This window comes from Carassius carassius, chromosome 39 (assembly GCF_963082965.1).
Source record: "Carassius carassius chromosome 39, fCarCar2.1, whole genome shotgun sequence".
In the NCBI taxonomy this organism is placed as follows: Eukaryota; Metazoa; Chordata; class Actinopteri; order Cypriniformes; family Cyprinidae; genus Carassius; species Carassius carassius.
In genome coordinates this window covers 14,133,386-14,144,104 of record NC_081793.1, presented here as the reverse complement: position 1 = coordinate 14,144,104, position 10,719 = coordinate 14,133,386, and the positions used below count along the sequence as shown (strand labels likewise).

Here is a 10,719-nt window from a genome sequence, read left to right as displayed (position 1 = left end):
TTTTCTCCTAAGAAAAAAAAACTTTAATATCAACAAAATGGAATGTTGCAAACATAATATTCAGTGCTTGCCAGTTGTAGTATTAAATATACTAAGGTCCAAACATTTTTACCACTTCACTTTCACTGCCTCCTTCATTTAAATCCAAAGATTATTTGTTGTTTATTCTACTTGATTGTGGTTTTAATTCCACCACCAATCTTTCACAATATGGCACATCTAATCAAAGGCATGAGAGAGTGAACATGCTTGAGGTTCCATGTCAATGTGACAGTTTAACTAACAACTGTTAAGAAATATCAGTTATGACATTACAATCATGTAAGGTTTAAGCGATAATTGAGCCCTAATTATCATCCAGTGCCTTTTTCCTATTATCCCTTTTCCTGTATAAAAATAGAAGCAATATTTCTAAAAAAGAAAAAAAAAAAAAGAGAGAGATGAAAGAACAACACTCTTATTCAAATATAACGGTCTATAGATCATCTATGAGGAAATTAATTTTGGGTTAGTTGTCATGAGGCACTAGTCATTACTGTACTTTGCAATTGTCTGAAATCTGCATGCCAAGAAGGATCCAGAATTGACTGAACTCAGATAAACTAGATCAATAATTTAGAGAGTTTCATGTACCCTGTCAAGTGCGTGTTTTTTTTTTTTTTTTGACCCGTATTAAGTAATTTCAGTGGCAATGAGGGTTAAGAATTAAGCAGTGGTCCTTTTCATCAGTGTGGTCTTGAGAACATCTCTGGCACTGCAGCAGGATTCTAAGACTTCGCCATTTCTGGAAAACAAACAAATAAATATAATGTGCTTAATATTGTTACAGTACACAGAAAAAAACTGTCACTGGCATGGTAACCTTTTTGAAAGATACTGGTATGAACACTTTAGATATTAAAGGGACAGTTCACCCAAAAATGAAAATAATTTTTTTTTCTGCTTACTCCCAGGGCATCCAAGCTGTAGATGACTTTCTTTCTTTAGTAGAAAACAAACAGAGATGTTTAACTCAAACCGTGGGAGTCTGTCAGTCATATAATGGAACTGGATGAGAATCACTGCTTTGAGAGTCATAATACATACACAAAACCAAATTCAACCCTTGACGATACAGTACATTGTGTATCTCTGATTTCCATTGCAATGTCCAAACTGTTCTTCAGTTCAGACATTGCGGTGAAAATCAGAGGTAAAAAAAAAATATAAATACTGTTCAGTTTCTTGCACAGACCGATCGTTTTGTGTCTTTACACATCAATGTATCGTCATGAGCCACAGAGTTTAATTTGGTTCTGTTTGTGTATGTTTAATGACTCTCAAAGCCGTGATTCCCATCCACTTCCATTATATGACTGACAGACTGCAATGGTTCAAGTTCAAAATCTCAGTTTGTTTTCTATTGAAAAAACAAAGTCACCTACAGTCGTGGCCAAAAGTTTTGAGAATTACAAATATTAGTTTTCCAAAAGTTTGCTGCTAAACTGCTTTTAGATCTTTGTTTCAGTTGTTTCTGTGATGTACTGAAATATAATTACAAGCACTTCATACGTTTCAAAGGCTTTTATCGACAATTACATGACATTTATGCAAAGAGTCAGTATTTGCAGTGTTGGCCCTTCTTTTTCAGGACCTCTGCAATTCGACTGGGCATGCTCTCAATCAACTTCTGGGCCAAATCCTGACTGATAGCAACCCATTCTTTCATAATCACTTCTTGGAGTTTGTCAGAATTAGTGGGTTTTTGTTTGTCCACCCGCCTCTTGAGGATTGACCACAAGTTCTCAATGGGAATAAGATCTGGGGAGTTTCCAGGCCATGGACCCAAAATTTCAACATTCTGGTCCCCGAGCCACTTAGTTATCACTTTTTCCTTATGGCACGGTGCTCCATCATGCTGGAAAATGCATTGTTCTTCACCAAACTGTTGTTGGATTGTTGGAAGAAGTTGCTGTTGGAGGGTGTTTTGGTACCATTCTTTATTCATGGCTGTGTTTTGGGCAGAATTGTGAGCGAGCCCACTCCCTTGGATGAGAAGCAACCCCACACATGAATGGTGTCAGGATGCTTTACTGTTGGCATGACACAGAACTGATGGTAGCGCTCACCTTTTCTTCTCCGGACAAGCCTTTTTCCAGATGCCCCAAACAATCGGAAAGGGGCTTCATCGGAGAATATGACTTTGCCCCAGTCCTCAGCAGTCCATTCACTATACTTTCTGCAGAAGATCAATCTGTCCCTGATGTTTTTTTTTGGAGAGAAGTGGCTTCTTTGGTGCCCTTCTTGACACCAGGCCATCTTCCAAAAGTCTTCGCCTCACTGTGCGTGCAGATGCGCTCACACCTGCCTGCTGCCATTCCTGAGCAAGCTCTGCACTGGTGGCACTCCGATCCCGCAGCTGAATCCTCTTTAGGAGACGATCCTGGCACTTGCTGGACTTTCTTGGACGCCCTGAAGCCTTCTTTACAAGAATTGAACCTCTTTCCTTGAAGTTCTTGATGATCCTATAAATTGTTGATTTAGGTGCAATCTTAGTAGCCACAATATCCTTGCCTGTGAAGCCATTTTTATGCAACGCAATGATGGCTGCACGCGTTTCTTTGCAGGTCACCATGGTTAACAATGGAAGAACAATGATTTCAAGCATCACCCTCCTTTTCAACATGTCAAGTCTGCCATTCTAACCCAATCAGCCTGACATAATGATTTCAAGCCTTGTGCTTGTCAACATTATCACCTGAGTTAACAAGACGATTACTGAAATGATCTCAGCAGGTCCTTTAATGACAGCAATGAAATGCAGTGGAAAGGTTTTTTTGGGATTAAGTTAATTTTCATGGCAAAGAAGGACAATGCAATTCATCTGATCACTCTTCATAACATTCTGGAGTATATGCAAATTGCTATTATAAAAACTTAAGCAGCAACTTTTCCAATTTCCAATATTTATGTAATTCTCAAAACTTTTGGCCACGACTGTACATCTTGGATGCCCTTGGGGGTAAGCAGATAAACAAGGAAAAAAACATGTTTACAGCCTGGTGCAAAAAATGATTTTGGTCTATATAGCTAATTTGCCCTTCATGACAACTGTGAAGGGGTAGAATTTTTTTTATAACTCATTTTTTTAAATATTATTAAGACTTAAAGTTCTGCATAATTAAGGGCGTGGCCACTTGAGTGACAGGTGGTTTGCCGCTGCTGACAGTGCCGTTGTGCTAAGTGGGCGTGGCTTCAGCAACTAGCTCCCACCTTTTTGCCCATTTTCGATTGTCTGGGAGAGTCGCGAGGTGACGCGCTGCCAAGATGGCGACAGCTCGCTCTGCACACTTTAAGCTTCAAAAAGGCACTTCAGGAGTCTACTGGTGACGTCACGAACACTACGTCCATGTTTTTATACAGTCTATGGTCGTACCTTTCATTCTGAGTGTATAGGTGGTCAGGAAAATGCAATTACTAGATATACATTATATTTTGAACACAAACTAACCGTGACAGAAATGTTTCCAGAACATCAGCCTGATCTGCTGGGAAGAACTCCAGCGCAGCTGCATGCTCCAAAGCGAGCAAGTGTCCAGGCAGTACGGTCACCCTCTTTATCTTCTTATCTTCACTCTGGAAAAGCAAGCAGCAGCAATAATGTACATCACTGAAATGAAATGGGGGGGAAATGCAAGACTGAACATCATATCAAGTATAGTACCTTTAAAAGTCCCAGTTTCACCATCAGTGAGGAGATAAAACCGTAAGATTGAGAGTAGGAGTTGGAAAAGGCTTTCCTCAGTAGAGCATCTGTGCAAGAAGATGAACAACTGATTTTAAAAGCAATGACATATCCAGTAGTTAAGAGGACTTGCGCTCATGACATGTCATTACAAACCTGCATGACTTTCTTTGGTCTGTCGAACATATGAGAAACGTCTCGGGTTTGTTTTTTTTTTTTGTTACCAACATTCTTCAAAATATCCTCTTTTGTATTCCACAGAAGAAAATAAAGTCATAGAGGTTTGGAACAACATGAGGGCAAGTATAATAATAATAAAAAAAAAAAGATTTTAGAGAACTGTCCCTTTAAATGTTTATTTAAATGCTAGTAATAACGTTGCTCATACCAGTGCTCTCAAAAATAGCTTGCTTTACTTCTGGTTCATCTTTGTATACTGATGAAATCTTGAGAAAAACATCTGACACCTTACTAGCATCGGAGACGTCAACCTACAAAAAAAAAAGAGGAAACGATTTCAGGGGTTTTAGAAAAAAACTAAACCATCCTAATGTACAACGGGTCCTTATGAATCAACACTGTACCTGTTTCTCAATGAGCTGGATCCTTTTGGCTCCAAGTGAGATCAGTTTCTCGGCTGACGGGGAGATGAGGAAAGACGAGAGCTCAGAGCTGCAGTGAGGCTCCTCCTGTGGCGAGAGGACAATGCAGGTAAACTCAAAATAGTTCTTCTGATGATTAAAAATCAGTGGTCTGCTGAAGTAAAACAGAAAAGCAGCTGATGGCACACATCAGGTTTAGGAGTCTATTGAGACGTGCAGATCTTTGCTAGCATCACCTTGTCTTCAATGACATCTTTTGTTCCATTGATACCATTTTCCTCTGCATCCTCTTCATCTTCCCTCTCTTCCTCATCTTCCTCCTCGTCATCTTCTTCAGGCTCTCCTTCATCATCACTGCATTAAGCACATCTTTTATTAGTCTAAATGTAAAATAATCTCAAACACAGAAAAACATGCATTTGCCTTCAATTTATTTATACGAAAAACAACCAACAAAAACCCAGATAAATACCTGAGTGAGCCTAGCAGATCTTCCATGTTCATGCCCTCCATCATGTCCCTGAGAGCCTCACAGCCGTCCTCTCCAAAGCAATTTCCTAAAGCAACCACAAAAGTTCAAATTCCCACAGAATAACAGAAGTTTGATCCCAAACTGAATTAAACAGAACAGAGAAACTATTTAAACTATGAAAAATCAAGTGGTTAATGGAGCTTTCATACTGGCAGTTTAAATTGAGCACAATTTGCTTGAAAATTTGGTAATGTAAAAACTGCCATGCAGAACCAGAAGTACAGACCCCAAGTCTACTTGTAGGAGGAGGTCTTAAGTTTAATGGCAATGGAACTGTGATGCAATTTGCGTAAACGTAAAAGCAGGTCTCACTTGTCTCTAACTTGGGTCTGCACTTGTTTAGAAAGTAACATACTCATGCCAATTAGTTTGTAAGCATTTTTTATTAATGAAGTGTGTAGATAATGTGTGCAGCATATTAATCACAAAATTAATCATGATTAATTTAATATATCAAAGCTACCAATTTTTGTTAAAAAGTTTGAAAACAAGCATCTTGTCATAATTACAACAGACATCAAATCTTATCTAGGGAGCCTTTAAATATTGTGACGGACAACAGGGGGACTTTGAGTCAAAAAGGTTGGGAAAAAAGAAAAAAAAAATGTATCAGTAGCCGAATGTATTTATGATTCCTGATCTTTCAGTATAATCTTGATCATTTTTGCAGCATATTTCAGTACAGTATAGTTCATGAAGGAAACTTTTGGTAAGACAGGGCACCAACAGTGGATTAGAGAGGGGTTAGAAAGAGGGAGGAAAATGACTGTTACTCTCTAAATCATATACATACACTACAGTTCAAAAGTCTGGGATCAGTAAGATTTTATGTTTTTTTTTAAATAAGTATGTTATGCTCACCAAGGCTGCATTTATTTGATTAACAATTACACAGTAAAATCTGTCATATTGTGAAACATTATTACAATTTAAAATAATGATCTTCTATTTTAATATACTTTATATCTGTGATTTAAAGCTGATTTTTCATCATCATTACCCCAGTCACATTATCCTTCAGAATCCACTCTAATATGATGATTTATTATCAATGTTGGAATCTTAATATGGAATGCTTAATATTTTTTGGAACCTGTGATACTTTAATCAGGATTCTTTGATTAATAACATTTTTAAAAGAACATTAAAAATCTTACTGATCCCAAACGTTTGAATGACAGTGTGCGTGTGTATAAAAATTTTTTACCGTTGAGGTCCAGTTTCTCCAGATCTGCTTTGCCCCGAACAGCCTTCGCAACTACTACAGCTGCAGCCTCGCAAATCTCTCCAAATGACAAATTCAGCTCCTTAACAAAACAAATATTTTAGAATGCTCACAGTATCTACAGAAACTGAATGGAAGTGTTTGTTTGTGTGTCAGCTAGATTCAATGTTGGTATAATGCATCAACTCACCCTGAGGAATGGCAGTCCCTCTCTAAGGGAACCTGCTATAGCAATAGCACCTTCTGAGCGTACCAAACAGTCCCCAAAATTGACGACCTTAAGAAACTGGAGGTGCCCGATAGCCTAAACATGGAGAAAAACACACACAGCCATTATTCAATATCTCTTCTAACCATATAAACTATTTTGTGACCTGACACAGAGCTGCTCAGAATACCTCTGCCATGGCTGTTGATCCTCTCTTAGTAAACGTGTTGTCGTTGAGGTTGAGGACCTGAAGGTTTGGGTTGTGCTTTATGGCAGTGGCTAAAGCAGTGATACCAGGATGGTTAATTCCATTCTGTGGCATATGGACCTCCTCAAGACTGCCTAATAACTGTTTATATATATTTTTTTAAGAAAAAGCACATATTAGAATCTTGATGACAATGGAGTTTGTAATATTTTTTAAGATTTATTGAAAGAAGTCACCAAGATTAAAGTAAAAAATAACAGCATTTATTTAAAAACAGAAATCTTTTAAAAAAAATCTCTACTGTCACTTTTGATCAATATAATGCATCTATGCTAAATAAAAGTATTTATTAAAAAAAAAAAAAAAGTTGCTGACCCCAAACTTTTTGAACAATAATGTACATATATTTCTATAAAACATTACACCTTATTACCTTAAATGCTTTGGCAAGGGCAGTGGCACCATCATTCTCCAGCCGATTACGTCCAGCTATAAAAACTTTTAACCTCAGGGGGGAGCCAGCTGCACTAGACCGCTTATGGCATTCAGTCAATGCAGAAGTGAGGACCTTTAAAAAAAAATTTAAAAATAAAATGGTATACTTCATCTGTTCCATGAGCCCTAAAACACATGTTTAAAACAGTTTCAAAGCTTTCAAACACATCTAACTGACATCATAGCCACTCTTAAACTGGTTACATCAAGTTGATCTCAGCCTAAACTTACCATTCCCCCTCCAATGCCCATGCCACAATTATTAAGCCTAAGCTCACGTAAGGTGTAGCACGCAGAGCTCTTCAGGAGGCTTTCGATTCCCTTTACACCGTCAGGGCCGAAAGCGTTGTCGCTCAAGTCCAGATGTGTCAGTCTGGCCCCTGATGTCATCAAAGCATTGCCCAATGATATCTAAAAAATTTGAATAAAATTTTGGAAATAAAACAAGATTTTTTTTGTTTTAAAACATCGAAAATACATTTTGGTCCAAAAATAACAAAAATTATGACTTTATTCAGCATTGTCTTGTCTACCGGGTCTGTACCAGAAAACACGTCAGCAGCGTCGTACGTGAACAGCGTCATGAACTCACATGGACTACTTTGATGATGTTTTTATTACCTTTCTGGACATACATTTTCAATGGAGGGACAGAACTAGAGCTGAAACAACGAATCGATTTAATCGATTAAAATCGATTATTAAAATAGTTGTCAACTAATTTAGTCATCGATTCGTTGCTAAATAACTTTTATTTGCCGTAAGCGGCTCATTTCGCGCAAATTTCAAATCTGCGGTGACCAAAGTGTGGCAGTAATGAGCCACCGGAGGTTTTACTCAGCCAGTACAGCAGGAGAAGTAGCGAATAGCCAATAGCTGGCCTCGTTTTATGTCACGTGCTTCCTGAACAGCGTCTCTGCAGCATTCAGCGTGATGTGGGAGAACTTTACTTTGAGCCTTTAAAAAAGAAGAGTAACCTGTAAACTCTGCACTACTGAACTGTTTAAGGGGACGTTCACATATCGCGTCTTTTGCGCGCTCAAGTTCGTTATTTCCAACACCGCACCGCATCGAGTTAAAAACATTTAAACTTTTCAGAATGCGGCAAGCGCACCGCGGGTCATGTGACAAGAACTAACCAATCAGCTTCATTCTTTCCCGTAACGTTAAAAGCTCAGTCAAGATGAAAGGAACAGCTGATCATAGTTGTATATGGATTTCCATTTTGAAATAAATTTACTAGCAGAGCTACTGCAAGCGATGTTTTGAGCTGCAAATCCATTTATCCTTTGCTGAAATTTCCGCGTCTTCAAGGAGAGAGCACGTCATGGTTGCTTAGCAAAGGCAGACACCTCAGGAGCGCTTCTGCCCGAGCGCTTTGGAAAGAAGGAGAAAGCGGCGCGCCTAGCGTTTTCCACGCGTTTTTAGGCGCGATATGTGAACGGCCCCTAAGACTTTCATTTGTGCAGATTCTCCAGTACAATGTTGTTTGCAAATGTTTAGTCGTAAAAGCTGAGAACATTGCTTTTTAACAGTTAACATTTAAAGCTTTACAAACATGTTCTGTGATCAGTTTGTCGTTTACCAGTTCAAAATTCAGTCTTGCAGCCTAATTATGACTGAATAAGAGAGGTAAATGTTTAAAGATATTTGAAATGCACTTTTTTTCTAAGTATTCACTGCTCTTTTTCACACAGCAGGTTTTTTGTGTGTGTCCAATTTTTTTTTCTGGACAACCTTCTGATGGATTTTACTTTAAATTGTGAGTTCCATTCAGGTTTCATGCCATTAGCACTTTATTCGAAGGATTGTTTACAATTTCACAGCAAAAGCTATAAAGCTGTTTCCCAGTAAATAATAAAATACAATGCACTGCAATTTTATTCTGTTTTATCCTTATTCTTCGTGAAAATATGTTCTGAAAGATTCCTTAATAAGCTTTGTTTGGGATGTTAAACTACGTTAGGAGCTCTAAGGACTGCCATGGTGAAAACATTATTTGAAATCTACTTGTGAAATTTGCTGAGTATGGGTCAGTGTTCTGATTGCAGAAGAGTTCGACAAAGGATTACTAACACATAATAAAACAACTCCAGGTATATTTTTTATGAGGATATGACAGTGCAAAATGGTTAAAATCTCTTAAAAAATCTATGCTGAAGGATAAAGACCATTTATTAATAATTTACTTGGGGAAAAATATGGAAAAAACTAAAATATAAGTACATAAACCGATTAATCGATTAATCGTAAAAATAATCGACAGATTAATCGATTATCAAAATAATCGTTAGTTGCAGCCCTAGACAGAACGCCCTCCGACTAAATCTAAAATATCTAAAACTGTGTTCCGAGGATGAACGGAGTTCTTACGGGTTTGGAACGACAAAAGGGTGAGTTATTAATGATAGAATTTTCATTTTTGGGTGAACTAACCCTTTAACTGAGATTTCTGAGATGGATATTGTCTTACCAGAGCAGGAGGGATTTCAGAGCGAAGGCGACCTGTGAACATGTCACTCCAATGGCATTGCTTAGCAAAAAAAAAAAAAGCTAAGATTAAAAACAGCAAAGTAAAAGAGTGAACAATTTCCAGGGGCAATTTTAAAAGTACCTCCAATTCCCTTTTCGCTTCGAGGGACTTTGCAATAGTCTGTGCTGCTTCAACCCCCAATGTGTTTCCCTCCAATCTGAGAGACTGCAGCCCCTGGCACTGTGAGATCTCCTGCACCATCTCTTTCACTGCAACATCACAGACCAGAAGGGGAAGTTAAGAGTGTTGTGGTTGAAGCATTTACACATGAAAAATTTAAATATTTGCTAGCAGATAGTTTACTCACCTGACTCAGCATTGTCCAACTTCAGACCTTGTCCCTTATAACTTAACTCCACTTCTCCAACATGGGTCTTGGCCAGCGCCTCTGTAATCTGAGCGATATCTCCAGAGGCCATTGCTTTTCCCTTTGCTTTCTGTAAGTTAATAATACTTTAACAAGTATTACACATTAAGCACATTAAACCAGATCTCGCAAGTATTTGAATTTACTCATACAGATAACTGCATCCCACGCTATTATAGATCAGGGTTACATCCTAACTTTTTAATTTATTAGTAACAGGACTGTTACATTAGCTCAGCATGCTAGCCTGTCACCTTACATGGAAATAAAAGATTGACGATGAAAAGAGCTCTATTTAAAACGGGCTGTTGCACCTTGCAGCTCGATACACCCAAAATAGATGTTGCTGACTTTACGTTGTCTCTCACAGTTAGCATGCTAATATCGCTGCATCATTGCTACACACCGCTCAGGCTAGCTCGAAGAATTAGCTACCAAACTTTACTCTCATTCAGTACTTTAAACTAGTCATTCAATCGCATCAATATAAGTGAAATATAAAGATCTTATTGAACTTTAAACCTACGAATATTACCTTCCACCTCGGCGCAGATATTAACAGAAGACAGCAGATAACTATCCTTACTAGAGGAAACCCATCACAACAGGAGGCAGATGAGGCGGCAGTTCTTTGAAAGTGCCGGTGTCGCATTCTTTCATAATAAAAGCACCAATCGTCCTGTTATGACTTTCAACTGCTATAACTACTCGTACGGAATATACCATTTTTTATGTGATAAAAAGATGATTTTTCACAACTGTTGAAATAGTGAATTGGAACACATATACCAGTTAATACGTAAATGTGTATCTGAATAGCAAGTT

The 10,719-nt window shown here is 38.1% G+C and overlaps 1 protein-coding gene across 3 annotated transcripts; it reads right to left on the bottom strand.

The window, feature by feature from the left end:
• Window positions 1-10,555, bottom strand: LOC132121444 (ran GTPase-activating protein 1-like). Of its 3 annotated transcripts, none has more exons than XM_059530819.1 (16): window positions 10,430-10,555; window positions 9,835-9,964; window positions 9,609-9,736; window positions 9,468-9,527; window positions 7,226-7,405; window positions 6,933-7,067; window positions 6,482-6,640; window positions 6,274-6,387; window positions 6,066-6,165; window positions 4,799-4,883; window positions 4,563-4,680; window positions 4,309-4,413; window positions 4,113-4,215; window positions 3,704-3,792; window positions 3,491-3,615; window positions 1-784 (listed from the first exon to the last, which is right to left on the bottom strand). In XM_059530819.1, the coding sequence occupies exons 1-16, from the start codon at window positions 10,544-10,546 to the stop codon at window positions 706-708; spliced, it is 1,827 nt and encodes a 608-aa protein (XP_059386802.1). In that variant the 5' UTR covers window positions 10,547-10,555; the 3' UTR covers window positions 1-705. The 3 variants fall into 3 exon arrangements, with proteins under 3 accessions (XP_059386802.1, XP_059386803.1, XP_059386804.1); XM_059530820.1 differs by having other exon boundaries at window positions 4,309-4,410; XM_059530821.1 differs by having other exon boundaries at window positions 9,835-9,980; window positions 10,430-10,539.
• Window positions 10,556-10,719: the final 164 nt, after the last annotated feature.